Source organism: Dendronephthya gigantea, unplaced genomic scaffold (genome assembly GCF_004324835.1).
Source record: "Dendronephthya gigantea isolate DGI-Jeju-01 unplaced genomic scaffold, DenGig_1.0 000026F, whole genome shotgun sequence".
NCBI classification, from domain to species: Eukaryota; Metazoa; Cnidaria; class Anthozoa; order Malacalcyonacea; family Nephtheidae; genus Dendronephthya; species Dendronephthya gigantea.
In genome coordinates this window covers 2,103,575-2,120,592 of record NW_021163036.1, presented here as the reverse complement: position 1 = coordinate 2,120,592, position 17,018 = coordinate 2,103,575, and the positions used below count along the sequence as shown (strand labels likewise).

Sequence of the window (17,018 nt, the reverse complement as noted above, 5' to 3'; positions counted from 1 at the left end):
CAATTTCTAACAGTAATTTTGACAAATAATGAAATGTGCTTTAAGAGGAAATAGCTAGCTAGCCCCATCAGCATCGGGCTGGGATTATTTGAATGTGAAAAATCACAAATCACATGGTATCCTCGTGTGTCACCACCACCGTCCTGCTACAAGACCCTCCCAGCTTGTAAACAAAGTAACCATTACCAACAAGATCTCGTGAGGTGATATTGCAGTTAAGCATTTTCGAGGAGTACGTGATTTCTGACAGTTCACGTGCAAGTGTACAAGCTAAGGAAGTTCATATGTATATATCATCACCGAAGACACTCACTAAGACTAGGTACTAGTCTGGAGTGCATGCTAATTATGCTAATCTAAATCACATTTTGGCCATTTTCGTTTCCTTTTTTTTTGCAAGGAAAATCATGTTATGCATCACCCCCCTACCACAGAATAAAAATTCACAGTAAGGTCCATTTCCTAATGTTTATGTTTTTTCTTGCCATTTCAAAGCAGTTATGCAAGTTATGCAGTGAGGCCAAATTGGTGTAAAAATATAACAAGAACACAACACAAAGATTCATTTCAACTTTTATTTACAACCATAATCTGGAAGCACACTGTTTATCTTCATTCCTCCTACAAAATTATTAAAAAAACATCATCACTGATCAATAATATTGCTTTATCACAAACCATTTAGTTGTGAAAAGATGCCAGTTCTACAGCATAAAGATCATAAAAGAATTTTGACCATCATAATTTAATAAAAGGTAATAGAATGAAAATATATAAACTCCAGAGAAGCATAAGACTGTGCAACTTTAATGATGTTCCCTAACAAGGTTCCATATCTCCCTGTCTATATTTTTCCTGATGCCTGACAAATTCTTTTGGTGAATGTTTTGTTTTACACTGAGGAACAAACATTGAATAAACTTACTGGAATCTCAATTTCTCCCTCATTGATCTTATCAATGATGTCATGAGGTGGTTCACCCTCTACCGTACAGCCAACCGATTGTGCTGTACCCAACATTTGCTTAACCGTGCCAGCTAGGTTTCTTGAGATTGATCGTCCGTGCATTTGACGAGCTATGTCTAAGATTTCCGACAATGATAGGTTTCCATCGTGCTTGACTATAAATTACAATAATTTAGACATTAAACATCCAAGCATAAAAGGAATTGCTTATTTTGCTTCAATTGAGAATGTTTTTATAACAAAATTCAAACTCCATGCTTACTGTTTTTGACCTTCTTGCGATCACGTGGAGGTTCTTTCAAATATTTAATGATGAGTGAAGCCGCACTGGGTAGAACAGAGATCTTGGCTTGCCGATTCTGAATGGTCAACTGTACTGTGACTTTCAGTCCCTTCCAGTCCTGGGTAGCTTTAGCAATATCATCACCCACCTTCTTGGGCGACTGAAACATGTGTAATTTCAACAATTGAGAACTTTTCAGGTACAATTACAATCATTATTCATCACCAGACCATATTGATGGTTATAAAGATTTCGTTTCCTGATGATATTCTCAAACAAGTGACTGGGACAGTTGCCTAATAGAACTGGTTCACCATATGTGCAGGGTATATAAAACATTGCCTTTTTATAGTGCTTTTTGCATTATACATTACTTAAATATTTTCAAATCATCACAGTGGAGCTGCTTACCAAGCCTAAAGGACCAATCTTTGGGGCTAAGGATGATGTAGCTCCTACTTCCCCACCAGTGCATCGTAAACATACTAAAAAACAACAGCTCATTACTATCGGTGACATAACTTCATAGCCGAATTCAATAAAAACTATCAACTTACCGATCTTTATTTCATTCGGATCAAACTTAGGAGGCATTCTTTTGAACGGATTCTCAAAGATTTACGATTGATGGTCTATATAACGGCAGAAACAGCCGAATTTCTGCGGACAATCTCTACAAAATATTGTAGTTTGCCTTTGAAATTTTCGAAAAGAAAGCCCCTGGAATTTTCAACTCCTTAGATTTCCTCCAACTAATTTTTCCTCCAAAAAAGGAAATTTCTTGATCCAAACCCACTGAGCTGATATATACTGAATTGAATTTTTTCGAGACTCTTTGGATCGCTTCTCTTGTACTAAACCACTTGTACCCAGGCCGTGAAACGAGAGAATTAAAATTGTGGTGCACGTTGGTGAAAAATCTGCTCCTTCGTGCGCACGGAAATATATATCGCGTGCACGCAGATAATCGTGAAAAACCGTTAGCGCTGACGCGTGCGTCAAAAGTGACACAACTTATCTGAATGAAAAAAGCTTTCCTAAATGTCACCATTAATTGGAATTTTTGTTATAACTTTGGTAAGTTCAATACTTTATAATAAGTTTGATTCAAGTTCACGAACAACACCAACACGGAACTCGTATTACAATTATGAAACGATTAACTCGAAAAGCACTCGCAAGGAATATTCGGAAGACGACCGGAGAAGCTCAAAATTCTTGGACGGCAAGCAAGAAAATGCTGGAATCAACTTTGAGAACATCAATGAGATGGATGTCTGCATTTTTACGGTGAGCTATTAATCACTCTATACGCTATCTAAGTTTAAAAGTAAGACCTGTGAGATTATTATTAATAGTACATATAAAATCCAGCGATTAGAATGTTCCATTATTATTCATCCATCCATTTCACTGAATATTGAAGTTTCCATTTGCGTTCAGGTTGTCGCTGGAAATCAAAAGTTTTGTAAAGAGAAAAGTGAAGAAAATTTGGATCGTTTGACGTGGCTTATGATGGCATGTCATGGAGAAAATGAAAAAAACCATTTCCCAAAATGCGAAAAGGTAATTGTCCCAACAGACAAGACTCGCAACTACCTGCCAAATTCTGATTACTGCTAATCGTTGACTTTTTCAGACCTTGACAGAATGTATTTCAAGTTTAAATGCGGTAGATTTGGAAATATTTAAAAATATCAGGAAGCGCTCCTTGACGGTTTGTCAAGAAGTGAGTCAGCAATTATTCATGATTAACAGTCAGCGGCGTTCTCAAGCCTTACTTGAGACGGCACAATTACATTCGTCTGTGATGACATCTTTCAAGGTAGGCTGGATATCTCATCTAATGAAGGTAAAATAATAGAAGCGATTTGTCCACCAGATTCAGATATTAATTTTAGCACATGATAGCGTAACAAACGTCAGCATGATGTTGCATTATCAGCATTCGCCGTTAATTTATGGTAAAAGCAAAAATTAGAGTTGCATTTTTTATTGCATGCAGGACAATCAAAAGCTTCTTGAAAACATAACGTCTCAAACGTTGTCACGTCTTCGTTCTCAACGCGTTGCGTTCATGAAAGATATGAGATTATTAAAGAAATATTTCAAGAAGAATGAGAGCTCGTTCATGGAGGCAGCCCGGGCGCATCTAACATTGTTGTCGCGACACAAGGAAATTATCGAAGGATTGGAAAAAGATGTCAATGTTTTGACTGAAGGATTTCTACAAAGCATAGGTGAGCTCACCTCGCATCTTCAAAATAGAAATCAATCTCGATCAATCATATCTCATTTTTAGCTTTCAAATGATTCGTTGCTGTTTGCTTTATACAGAGACAATGCAGGAAAACTTCACAGCATTCAGCGTTAAAATTTTTGAGAAACATCACGAAATAATGGCAAATCTTAACCGGGTTGAAAACGCCGCTGATAAAATCTTAAAACAATTAGGTAAGAGTCTGATACCTGTATTGAATAAAAAAAATTGAAGATCTTAATTTAAGATATCCATTCATAGACACCGAGCAAATTAATCCAGGCAATACAAGATTGACTATTGTCAATTATCTAAATGTTCAAGGCAGTGTGAAGTGTGTATCATGTTGCTTTAAGGACATTTTATCTCCTCTCCTAGTGCTACGATGCTAATAAACGACCTTTTATTTTTCTTAGAATTGATTGAAGAATATGGTTATGCGATTACCATAAAAAATGTAAGTGATTTCACTGAGGATCACTTTGATTTTTAATTAAATTTTTTTACAAAAAATTTTTCACACAGTTTTTGTTACTCCGGCAATAAGTGTCAATCAATTATTTCTCGCGCACAGGGATTTTCCTGGTTAACAGCGACTGTCTGGATTTATCGCAAGATTATAAGTGTTGCTGTTTCGTCGTCTCTAATTATCTACGGCTTGGTGCACTTTCGACGCAAAATATTGACGTGGCTAAAGTTCGTGTTAATGGTATCAACAATCGTAGGAATTATAATAGAATATAAACACGTCAGTCTTGTGTTAGCCACTTGGTTTTTTACTTTATCTGCAGGTTAGGTTTTAAGATTTTTTTTCATAATTTACAAATACAATAAGCTGAGATGATTCATGTCCGGTGGATACTTCAAAAAAGGAATTTCTAAGCCGTCTTGGGTTTCTTCTTAACTACTTGAAAACGTTATTTCAAACATGGTGGTCGAATGAAGTTGGAATTCTGCATAAGCCTTGAAGATTTGCAGGCGAATTACATGAGAATTTTTGAGATATCAAACTGCTCCTTACTAACTGTTTTGGCAATTTCTTTTCAGAACTATTTATCTGGTTTTTCAATTGGTTCATAAACCGAAGAACACAGACAGAAGATTTACGCATCACTGAAAATGATTCTGACGCGAGTTCAGTATTGAATACAAACCCAAGGGACACAAGAGGACGGAGCGGTACCTCGGATGATACCATAGGAAATGACGACGTGCATGAAAGCACAAGAATGAGTGTCATAGCTGGGTTGCCTACTGTATCATTAAGTGGGGTAACAGCGGTCACGTCGATACAAAGCGGTACATCTGGGAATACAGCTAGTACTCCATCCCCTTCCTTATATTTTGGTGACCAATATCTACACACCGCAATAAGAGATAGTGGTAGTTCTTTAGTAGAACAGGAAGGAACAAGTGGAGATAATAAAATACCAATGACAAGGGGTAACATGGAACACGATAGTACAAGTGACGTCTTTTGGGATGATAAGATACAAAATTTCGGGAGGAGTGGAATAGAAGGAAGAACTGCAGAGGTCAAACTAGGAGGACATCGTGATATACAAACTCGTAGTATGGGTAATGATAGGGATGTTGAGGACAGGAATTATGGGAGTAAAAGTGTACAAACGACTACAGTATGCGACGGTGAGGGGCAATCAAGACCGAGTAATGACATGGCAATACAAACCAGTACACAAAGTGATAGCGAAGTACAGACAGGACCAAGCGATGATATATTTGTACAAAAGAGTAAAACGGGTGATAGAACTGTTCAAACCGATGCAAAAGCGACTGGGGAACGAACGGAAACAAGGGACGACAATAAGATTCACACAGTTACACCTAATGATAGGATTGTTAGGACAAGTTCTGAGGGTGGTAACGAGGTACAGACAGATTTACAGAATGATATTGGGGTGCAAACGAGTACAAGTTGTGATAGAGAAGTACAAACAGGTCAACACAGTGCTCTTAGAGCAAAGACAGAAAGTAGTTATTCCCAAACTGATACCGAAGTGCAGACGAGAACAAGAAGTGACAGTTCTGTACAAACTGGTACAAACAATGATCAAAGATATGGGATAACATATGATAATAGGGTACCTCATTCAGGAATGCAAAATGAACCGATAGGGAGTCAGTCAAGACAGAATAGGACAATTGTGAACATTGGAGATGATTTTGGCAACTCTGGAAGACGAAGTAGACCATCGAGTCCTTTTTTACCGATTACAGATCTTGCATTGACAGACACAGATGGACTGAGGAGAGTATCTCAGGACATTTTAGGCAATGCAGGATCATTAGGCGATTTTGACTCTATTCAAGTTGGTTTACAGATAAACAGAAATGGAAGTGGAAGGCAGAGAAGAGAATGCGGGTTAGTGACATTACAGGGTACTCCCTGCCGACGTCGTGTGAGATCAGGGCGATGTTATATTCATAGATATTCATCACGATAAAATTTCTTGTGTAATACAAACATTGCTGGTTTACTTTTTAAATTAATATTTATTACAACTAAATAATAATTTCGCCTAAATCAGACAGTGAGTATAGTCCTTTCTCAGCCCTTTCTGTGTTTTGGGGGCAATACCGCTAATACGAGACTATTTATTTTAAGGCATAACAAACCAGCTTTCCTGAAGTAAATCAATATTTCCTTTACTGCACATTACTTTAGCACAATTCTTACCATCACCTTGTGTTTCGCCAGTTAATCTTGTAACATCATCGTTTACCTTCTCAGATTCTATCATATTTATATCCGGGGATATATTCATCGTTTTCGACGAGAGCTCGAGTCTGCATTTCAATCCCAAGTCAAGTTTTATTGTCGCATTACCTGTCAAAAAAATTATGGTTGACTATTATTCGCATTTATACCCGAGGTTGATTTTGAATATTTTCTATTCGCGAACTGAGGACAGGTATTTGGTTACGCCCAACTTTAAGAGAATGAGAGTTGAAGAAGGTCTGTGCGGTTGTGATGCGACTCTTGTTTGATCAGGTCATGAAAACTAATCTATGAATGTTTTCTTCTGATTACACCCAGTATTACTAATAAAATCAATGTTTCCGATATTCAATGTAACTAACTAACCATTCCTGCTGGTAGCCCAAACATTTCCTCCTGAAGTTAATTTAATCATGATATTTCCGTCTTCAGTAACAGCGTTAAGATGACCAGATATTGAACCACAATTTATATCACTGGACCTCGATGTCACATCGATGTTGCCTAGAAAATATAAGCAAAACTAGTAATGATTCATCAACAGGACCAAAAGGCTACATGCCTCAACTTAAAGAGAAAGAGGATCTCATTTCGTCATAACCATACCATGAGCGTCACCGATGGTAACATTTCCACATTCAGTGTTTATCAGAACATCACCACCATATAAACTGGCAACTCTAACATCACCATCTTCAGTAACTATCTTTATCTGATTGCCTTGGATTTTACTTAAGCAAACACCACCATTGGCACTAGTGGTGAATGTAAGGTCACCAATCAGAGAGGACTTGCTCACAATATCACCTAACAAGATAAATGTTATGTCTCATATGACTACCAGGTAAATACATAGAATTTTGTTTAATTGTTCTTAAAAATGACTGCATGGGTAGAATGTTTACATGAATCTGTGCTCTGATAAGTTGCATACCTACGACTGAGTTCACAGTTATTAAATGGCTTTTAAGTTCAGACAAAATACAATCTCCTTTTGTGTGAATCTCAATCCCATCACATTCCAGTTTTTCTACAGTAACTGCTTGCTGAGATGCACAATGAATGAGAAGTCCATAAGAATGTGGTACATTTATCAGTAGTTTCATTTTCTCTAACAAACATGGTTTGAATTTCTGCATGATTGCATTTGCATCTGTGTGTATCTAAAATTTATATTATAGGTTACAGTTAGGTTGTGGTGGTGCAAAAAAGAAACCTGTACTGACGATGGTGATGATGGACTCATGATGGTGGTAATGGTACTGAAGATGGTGATAATGGTGATGGTGGTCATGGTGCAGATGATGCATGTGGTAGTCATAGTACTGATGATGGTGGGACTAATGATCGTACCTATAGTCAATTTATTGATGATGGTGGTCATGGTACCATGGAATGATGGTGGTTCGGAATACAGATAATGCCAGATGTTGGTCTGGTACTGATGATAGTAATCATTGTACTGATGATAATGTTAATGGTACTTGGTGGAAATGATACCGTTTAATAATGGCGGTGCTGATAATGGTTACAGTGAAAGATGATTTGAATAAAACAATAAATTATATATATAAATACCGTAATGTAGGACAATTCATCACCTTCTGTATCGACATTACAGCAAACAAATTCTCTTAAGGCGACTAAATCCTCCTTTAAATTATCTGTGCAATCTGAAACCAACGATAATGCTACAAGACTTTCTTCTCCATATGAGTTTGAGGCTGTAACATGCACGCCCAAATTTTCACTAAAAACTCTTAAATTACCAAAATGTTTTACATTATGAGACGAAAATGGAACAACTAAACGATTATGCACATCTTTCACAGCATCAGAACTAAAGAAACGCGACGAGAAGCCTAAATTGTGGCCGAAATGTTTGGAAATTTGAAAAATATTTTTTAAAAGCGCCGCCATTTGTCGGGCGCAAAGTTGGAGGTCTGGGAGCCAGCAATTATTTCAATATGGCGGATCCACAATTTGATCAGGATTTAAGAAAGGTTTGTTTAGATTGTGAAAAATTAAGATATTTTTCCTGCGAAGAGCATAATTATATCATGTCTTACTAAACTGCAATACCTCCAGCTCATCTTCAGGGAACACTGTCGTGTACACTGTAAGATTCTATTAATTTTAGGCATTTCAAGATCTTCAGGCGTTGATGCTTGAATCAACACAAAAGATAAAAATATCAGAAATACAAATCGAGCAACTAAGAAGTACAATAACTCGTGCTAGACTGACTGAAAGAGAACTGGACGGTTTACCACCTGACACTAGAACATACGAAGCTGTTGGGAGAATGTGAGTTACTCATTTCTCAAGCAAAGAAAGTTTGGTACTTTTGATCTTAAAAAAGTATACGGATTGGAATGGAAAATGACTACAAAACGGCTCATCGGTTGTTAGTCTCGTTCCTTCATTCCTAAAACTACTTTTAAGGAATGTATAATTCTTTCCAAATTAGGTTCTTACATCAGCCCATCAAAACAATTCAAGAGAGCTTACAAGAAAAAATCAGAATAACAGACTCCAAAGTAAAAACGATTGAGGTGACTATGGTAATCGTCCTTGTTTCTCCCAAACAGCAACGTATCATATCAGTGATTGTATATTTTTATTTATCAGGGAAACAAACAACATCTGGAAAGTAAAATAAAAGAACATGAGGACAATATTAGAGAGATGTTAACTTCCAGACATAAATAAATGTATTTATAACTGACATGTTTGTTTCATTTTCCTCTGTGCCTTCAGGGTATTTACCCGTCGTTTCGACAACTGCAGACATCATTAGCTAAGAGGCAGACCTTTCAGCTGGAGTTCACCCTAATATCTTGCGTACTGGAAAAATCTTAATTTTGGGGTTTTGACAATATTTCTATGATATACGGTCGTTTTCTCTTGTCTAATCTAGGGGGGGTGGAGTAGAGCGTCTGCTTGCTCGTACGATTATTTTTCAAGAATATTAATGCTTCACACGATTGAGTAACTGGTTGGAAAATTGGCGATGAAAAATCTGTACCGTGGAGTATTGCATCACTCCAGATAAAACACTTTGTCTTTTGCTTCAACACTTTAGCGAGAAATAACGTGTATTTCAACACAGGAAGTGTCTATCGTACTAATTTAGGCTGTATTTAAAAAATGTCGGACAAAGATTGTTGGTAAAGTTGGCATGAATGATGACGACACTCTGTATACTTCAACAGGTCTGCATAAAATCAACACTTTAAAATCTAGGCATTCCTGAGCATTTCCAATGCGTAGAAATGGTGCCGGTAGCTTTAGGCTATACAGTATCAACGTTAGGAACCACCAGTTTCACGTACATTTAGGCTGATCCATCATAACGGATGTGAAGTTTAACACCTCACTGGCACGCCGCCCCTATTAACAACAGAGCATTTCAAATGCGGTTTTCTCTTGTTTTGTTTGTGCTTATATATCGATAGCAAATATTTATCGATAGTGTTGTATTAGACAAGTTGATATTTTCATGACCGATGTATCATATTCAGCGAGATTGGAATTCTTCACATGCAGCTTAACTCAAGATCAAAATGCACAAATAACTCCCCGTTATACCAGATTAAACGTCTCTGGCTTTTTTTAAAGTGTTGCAAGACATGCTTAGGGGTATTCATATACAGAGAGGTTGTCAGTGCCCGACGCCCCCGCTATCAGCGAAAGATTTGCGTACTTCAGATCATTCTAAGATTTGTTTAAAACACTCATCTCTCTGGTTGAAATGAAAGATCAAAAATTGCCTGAAACTACTTGAACATCGACCCCACAATGACGCATATTGGTGAACTAAAAACACAGTCTCAAGCAATTGACAGGTTTCTCCGAATTTTCCAGATTTCAACGTACGGTTTATCAAACAAAAAACACTGCTGTTTTTCGAGTGCAATTTACTTAAAGATAAATGCCCCGCAATCATCTTAGAAGTCCTTATCATTTGCGCTGAATGCAACAGATTGTAATGAGTGTTTTTCAAGTAGTAGTTTTAAGAGGGATTTGTGGGATTCTTGCACGCGACATTAGTCTGCAAGCTACAGGGAAAAAATGAATCATACTCTTAAATATATATATTATGATTTTCTCACAACACCATGGGAAAATCCCCATGCAACTTTTCTAAATAAAGTATCCCTACAGACCCTACTTAAAGCAAAGTAATCCGGCTTCACGTTTTGTAATAAATGGTAAAAAATAAGGGTTACATCTAAGTAATCGATTAGGCAATAGTTTAACTATTCTAATTTTTTCTGTTTCTGTTGAAAAGGGTAATTTTATTTATAGCTAATTTAAATTTAACTTGGTATGAATTGTTTTCATTTTTTAGCACTATACTAAGGAGTACGTTGATTCAGTTTATAGCTCAATTTTCCTTAGTTTAAAATCTTCTATACATGCAAGTAAACAAAAAGCTACAAAACATTTCAAAGGACAGTGTAAAGATGGCAAGCTCTTTGTTAATAGTGAAGAGGTTTATCATCAATCTTGCAGTCCACACATTGAATTTCCCCAAGAGAATAATCCCTAAATAAGGTTACTATGATATATCTCTACAGATAATGGTTTATTATTCGCTTAATAACAGAACATACATGTAGCATTGATTTAAACAAGTGGGAAAATGCCTGACATACTTAACTAAAACTCCCGACTAAATGATTTTATCTGCGCGATTACCCCAGATGTTTGTTGAGAAGTGCGCAATTAGCGTGGTAAACAAAACTACACAGGGAATTAACTCATCGGAATTTATATGTCAGGATTTTCTATAATTTTGTGTTTTAAAATACATTTAACTTATGAGCAAAGATCAACAAAACTGCCATTTTTATAGCTGAAGTTGAAGATACCCTACTTTACATATAATATTTCTTTAACAAAATTCCAAAATTTTTTTCGTTGGTCAGTTTACTCAGTTGCTTAGATCTGGAAGCGACTTTAAATATTCGTTTTCGCGCGAAATCTCATTAAGATCGGTCACCCATTCTTTATATAGTACATATCTACATCCGACGTCGCTTAATTGTTAAAACTTTAAAAGGTATGGTAAGAAAGTGTGAATCCTAGCCCATTCCGGCTCTAATTGCAAGATCCTGAAACAATTGTAGTAAAAAAAAATGAAATGGCTCAAACAGTAAATGCCAAACTGGCATGAAATTCAAATCAGACGCATACATATTATAACAATATTATCGACACTTACGAAACAAATTAATTAACAAATTAAACATCATGTTCGTGCATTTAACTCTTGAGGTGCGATGGATAGTCAAACGAACGTCTAGTGGCGTCAGTGGAGATTTCAGACTCACCCACTGAATTAAACTACTTATAATATAATTAAGCAAAGCTTTATACTATAATCCTTTTTTCCAGGGCGCTATCCACCGGATAGTGGGTTTTTCAATCGCTTTAAAATCGCCCGTTGTTTGTTACAACTTTGATTAAATCTTAGTATTCCTAAATCAAGGATCCTCTTCAATAATTGTTAGTCCCATGCAAAGATGAAATTTTATCGCTTTTCGAACGGTTAAAAAAATCACTTGTATGTATGTTAAGAGTTAGTCGGCAAACACAGACAAACACATCGTTGCGAGTATCCAAATATAGATAGTCAAATGGTTTCATCAAGTGCCCAGCATACAAGAGAAATTCCAAAAGTTTCAGCCTGAGAGCTTGTGTTAAATGAGTTACAATTCATGTTGGACGGCTGACTAAAATTCATGAAAGTTTTTAAGTATATCAAGACTCTTTCCACATACATAATTGACTTTTATTACTCTGCACGACTACTCTTGTAAACAAGCCCTCTTTCATGAAATTTGGCAGGAAAAACAACCGTAACAAAGTGATTACAACTCTCAGTCTTTGCCATGCAGGTCAAGTAAACTTTAGTTGAATCAAGTGGTATTTTAAGAGATCTAAAGTACTAGAAAAAACAAACACAATTCCTACATATCATGTACTAGTAAAAACTATCGCCAAAGGATTCCATTTATCTTTCCCATCAGTAAATTCTGCATATCTCCTAGCACTATACGTTTCTCAAAAACCATGCCATAAATAATATCAGTCATCGACATTTTTGTTTCTGTGTTAACTCACACCCTAAATATATCAAATGCATTCCAGTCATCATTTTTAACCCAGCTTGAGTTACCATTCAACATGTTTATTCCCCCCCCCCCCGAAAATTCTTTAATAGCCAGCAACAATACATCGTGCAGTGATTCTGTTATTAATTTCCGGCTAAAAATCTCGGAAAATGAAAAATATTACTCCGGAATACTCAGCATTTAAACCAACGGATTATAAACAGCATTTGAGCTACGAATGTACAGCATTCAAATAATCATTCACGCCTTTTTATTGTAACAGTGCAGAAGTAATTGCGAAATGTAGTCTCAGCTATAGGTTTCTGAACGGGACATTCGTGATAACGGCTATTGTCAACTGAGTATCGTCACATAATCGTATTCAATGACATTAGATATAGCGGTTGGCGTCCTATTATTGCAAGTAGGTAGTTACCGTTAACTCAGTACTAAATTTAGATTTCTATTTTTAATCCAATTATTTAGAAGAAATCATTCAATAAATATATAACAACTCTGCCATCTCACGAACAACATCATATCTTATCTTTTTCTCTGAATAGCCTCTTTCAAAAAGCGATTTCAATTCAATCGTTAACCGCCTACTTAGACCAGCCTAAATAAACCACCGTTTTAAAACGTTCTGGAAGCCTTCTTTCTTAAAAAACCCTTGTATATTTATACTTAGCATAATATGCGCGTGGAAACATTGAAAAGACTTGCATAAAAAACGCAATAACTGAATTTAACATTCAACACACAATACGAGACACTTGAGTTTAGAGAGACACTAAGATCTTCGACGCGGCAATTCGACGACATCCCTTCTCAAATAAACAATTTTTTGCAATTTTTTGCAATAAAACTGCTGTGAATAACTTCAGGGCATCGTTCGAGCAGCAACGGTATATTTATGGGCACCTCATCATGTTATATCATTAATACGGCTTTGTTTTAACCGAACACCTCATATCGTTCATAACCACGTTTAAAGTTATCCAGGTCGTCGTGACAAGGTTCTCCCTAAATAATCGGCTTTGGCGCTTGCTGAAAGACGAATGTATCTTTGTAACTAAGGTATAACGATAGAGATCTCCCTCATCTGCGTTGCATGATAGGGTTCTAAATTTCACGAGCATTGTTTTAAGTGAATGTATACCATCAAAACAAAGACAGAGCTAGTAAGAGGATTACAACCAGGCCGGGGTGAGTTTTGGAACGTAAAATGGTTCTGACTATGGGAAACAAATTGTATTAAACGTGATGGGAACAAAAGTATGGTTTGAATAAAATTGTGATATATAGGTCACGTAACAAGCAATCAACTAATAAACATAAGACCCCCTGGCGCTTTCCTTTTTGTTCATTATGAATTTAATATCACATATGCCTGAAGTTTTTATTCGTTAATCAACGCAGCCAAGGCGAAAAATTGTGTAAAGAAACTTTAAAACAAAGTTCATTTGAATCACCTGTGGGTTGATTAGAAAACAACATGTCCTGTTAGAGGTGGTTACACAATGAGGTGCGACTCTAGTCTTTTTATATACTGCATGAGATGTGGAAATATGAAATAGAAATTGAGAGAAGTTCTTATTTGAACGAGCTAGCTCGTTAAAGCAATCCTAGTAAAAGCAGTCCAAGGAACAATGGCTGCCTTCTTCCGTCATTTGAGGAACGAAATTGTACGCATCGTTCAAAAACCGTGAGAAAAAGATTGAGATCTCGTGAGTTCCCTCTTTAGATATCCGTGATAAGCACGAAAAATTCCAAGGCCGATTAAAATGAAGTCAAGTGCGCAATGACGCGGGCGCTTTTTTGAAGCTATAAAAACACTTCACCAAACGCCATAGAATCATACAGCAGTTGGAAGCGAACCACAACATATCACGTTCAAACAAGAGGTGACCTAGGAACCGTCTACATTCAAGAAAGTTTTGATACTTTTCACTTCAGGTATTTGCGTCAAAATGAAACTGATCTATATCATAGTTTGTGCGGTGTGGTTTTATAACTCATTTATTGGGACGAAAACGTCACGTGTTCGGTCGATATGTGAACCAATGAAAATCAAGGTTAGTCATTTTACTTCCAAGAGCTTTTCTTCTTTTCATCAAATGAAGAGGAACTGTATTGAAACTCAGCTGTGTCCTGTCTATAGTTAATAATGGTCCTATATATACTCTCAACTTAATCACAAGCTGACAGTTTAAATATGTGTACGTATAGCTTGAATAAGCTCAGACTAATTAGAAGTCGTAAACTACAGGTTGAACGAGTGACTCAATTAATATCTAAGTCCTCGTAGGAGGACAAGAGCGTCACGCTGCGCAAGAGGTCAGACTGCGGCGTGTTAACATTATTTTGCGGTTACTAATTGGTATAATTAAGCTCAAAATATCAATTATTCTTACTGTCTACATAAACACTCCTCAAATGAACTGATAAAATCGTTTATTGTGCGCTTTGGGCTTTTACCTAAACCCAGTGTAAGTGAGGTTAGTTTAGTTTAGGTTAAACACTGGATTAATAAGAGATGGTCGCAAACAACAAACAACCCAAGTTTACTATAAGATGTCCCCTTCCCTCCCCGTGCAGTGACCTTCAAGCTAACTTTGCTGAACATTTACATTTCAGACTTGTAAACAACTTTACAATCAAACAATATTTCCAAACTTCCACAAGCACCGAAGCCAGAACGAGACTGAAGAATTTTTTAAAGAGCATGAATTCCAAACATTATTAAACTCAGGATGTTCCACCGATCTCATATATCTAGTATGTTCTTATTTTGCCCCGGTAGGTACAATAATTACCATGTCTTAGAATTGTCTACTCTTTCACATTTTCTATTATAACAGTTGCAATTTTCCCCCACATTTTCGATCTGCTTCATTTAGTAAAACGAGCTCTTGAATTCCTTGAAGATATAGTTGTCAGTAGAATTGACTAGTGTCGAAATGCTAACGTTTCCCGGTTTGCATAAGTAAAAACCTGAAAAAATCTCAGCCCTCCAAGCAAGAGGGAGAACCACTGAGTGACCATGCATATATGTATTTTTCAAAATAGATTTGCGTTAAATATTCAATAAATAATGGTAAATTCGGTCCTTGTCGGAGCTTGTGCAAAAAAGTAAAAAAAGAGTGTGGTCCAACCGCTAGAAAGCTTTATACGAAGGACCTCAACCTGCTCAGGAAGTTGAATTGCACTAAATTTCCAAGACAAAGAGGTAGAAAAGTCTGTTTTGGACGTGCACAAATTAAAAAGAAGAACAAGAGTGGTATGTTCTAGACGTTAAAGGTTCAACAGTATTGGCCACAAAGATGGCTCAGAGGACAGAATAACAGATTACTATCAGTTTAAAATGATACATAGTTGTTATACATAGACAATTGAGTTGGAAAACTAAAATCTTATAGAGGCTCGAAGATAGTTCAGCAGCTTTTGCTAAAGTATGATTAATTTGGTTTTAGAATCGGTAATTATCATAGATTAATATTGGAAATACATTATGTATAATTCGATGTAATCATGTAATAGCTTTCAAGCAGTGCACAAGAGCAAATATACATCGGATTTCATCTGGATTCATAGAAATCTGAACTCAATAAAACACTAGAATACAAACTCAGCATGCTTAGAAAAACCATCTGTGTATAAATCTGTTGCTGTATTTCTTTTTAATACAACTGAAATTTTTCACATATCTTATTAATAGCTCGCAAATATTCTTGTCTTTCGATGATGGTAGAAACATGATAGCTATATCTGGTTATTTATAACGATATAAAATTAAAACAATTCTTGTTTTTCAGTCTGACTATATCAGCTCTTTTTGAGGGCATGCAATGATAATCCAATTAATATGCACAATTTGGATGGCTGTTTTATTTTTGAAACGAAAGTGTTTTCTTACCGCTCTTTGGAACAGTTTAATCGCTTTTTCTTTCGTTTCATTTTTTGTAGCAATTGAGGTTTGGTGTGCTTACATTGCGATTAAAACAAATTTTAAATTGAAGTAAGATCTATATATACTCAGACGTTTGCGGTTGCGTTGTAATTCGGACGGAAATAATAAATGTCAAATATTGGGTAAATTGTGCGCAAATTATAACGAGGTTATTCGTGAAGGAAATAACGAAGGAAATGAGTCAAAGATTCCCCGCCCTATGATGCACGCAGATTTTTTATAAAAACCTTTCAAATTTTAAATCCTGATCTAAGTTTGGTTGGAGATTTGTTTAAATCTCTGCAACAACGGAACACTTGTTTACGCGCAGGATTAAGTTTTTTATGCAGAAGGTTGGCATTTTATCAATATACGACCAGAATCAATTCTGTGATTCATAAACACAGAAAAGAGAAATGTTTTCTTTTATTACATGCCGGAAACTAACAATGTGCCTTTATCTGATATTTTCAAATCGATTATCGATCCACTGTTTCGACAGATAACGACTTCAATACCAGATCCATAGAATCATTGTTTTCAGTCAATTGAAAATGTTTAAGAATTGTCATTCATCTTCGCGTCATAAAAGCCGGTTAAGATTGCAAAAAAAGACCAGGTCTAAAATAATGACATTTAAAACATAATCAATTAGCCCTGTTATGAGATAATTATCACCAATTTACCAATTAAGACA

General features: G+C 36.2%; 5 protein-coding genes across 5 annotated transcripts; 3 read left to right on the top strand and 2 right to left on the bottom strand.

The window, feature by feature from the left end:
* Positions 1 to 561: 561 nt before the first annotated feature.
* On the bottom strand, positions 562 to 1,980 carry LOC114523116 (60S ribosomal protein L12-like). The gene is made up of 5 exons (XM_028543959.1): positions 1,808 to 1,980; positions 1,662 to 1,735; positions 1,230 to 1,410; positions 926 to 1,122; positions 562 to 621 (listed from the first exon to the last, which is right to left on the bottom strand). The coding sequence occupies exons 1-5, from the start codon at positions 1,842 to 1,844 to the stop codon at positions 613 to 615; spliced, it is 498 nt and encodes a 165-aa protein (XP_028399760.1). The 5' UTR covers positions 1,845 to 1,980; the 3' UTR covers positions 562 to 612.
* Positions 1,981 to 3,292: 1,312 nt separating this feature from the next.
* Positions 3,293 to 6,024, top strand: LOC114523271. The gene is made up of 4 exons (XM_028544143.1): positions 3,293 to 3,490; positions 3,588 to 3,704; positions 3,927 to 3,967; positions 4,085 to 6,024. Exon 4 carries the CDS (start codon positions 4,740 to 4,742, stop codon positions 5,973 to 5,975), a length of 1,236 nt encoding a protein of 411 aa, XP_028399944.1. The 5' UTR covers positions 3,293 to 3,490; positions 3,588 to 3,704; positions 3,927 to 3,967; positions 4,085 to 4,739; the 3' UTR covers positions 5,976 to 6,024.
* LOC114523272 (protein FAM185A-like) lies at positions 6,024 to 8,170 on the bottom strand. Its single transcript, XM_028544144.1, has 5 exons — positions 7,829 to 8,170; positions 7,185 to 7,413; positions 6,857 to 7,057; positions 6,617 to 6,754; positions 6,024 to 6,358 (listed from the first exon to the last, which is right to left on the bottom strand). Exons 1-5 carry the CDS (start codon positions 8,168 to 8,170, stop codon positions 6,132 to 6,134), a joined length of 1,137 nt encoding a protein of 378 aa, XP_028399945.1. The 3' UTR covers positions 6,024 to 6,131.
* A 38-nt stretch (positions 8,171 to 8,208) lies between these two features.
* LOC114523194 (prefoldin subunit 1-like) lies at positions 8,209 to 8,962 on the top strand. Its single transcript, XM_028544055.1, has 4 exons — positions 8,209 to 8,253; positions 8,391 to 8,557; positions 8,721 to 8,805; positions 8,882 to 8,962. The coding sequence occupies exons 1-4, from the start codon at positions 8,218 to 8,220 to the stop codon at positions 8,960 to 8,962; spliced, it is 369 nt and encodes a 122-aa protein (XP_028399856.1). The 5' UTR covers positions 8,209 to 8,217.
* A 5,288-nt stretch (positions 8,963 to 14,250) lies between these two features.
* LOC114523217 (frizzled-like) lies at positions 14,251 to 16,055 on the top strand. Its single transcript, XM_028544080.1, has 3 exons — positions 14,251 to 14,447; positions 15,010 to 15,171; positions 15,442 to 16,055. Exons 1-3 carry the CDS (start codon positions 14,343 to 14,345, stop codon positions 15,661 to 15,663), a joined length of 489 nt encoding a protein of 162 aa, XP_028399881.1. The 5' UTR covers positions 14,251 to 14,342; the 3' UTR covers positions 15,664 to 16,055.
* The last annotated feature ends 963 nt before the right edge of the window (positions 16,056 to 17,018 follow it).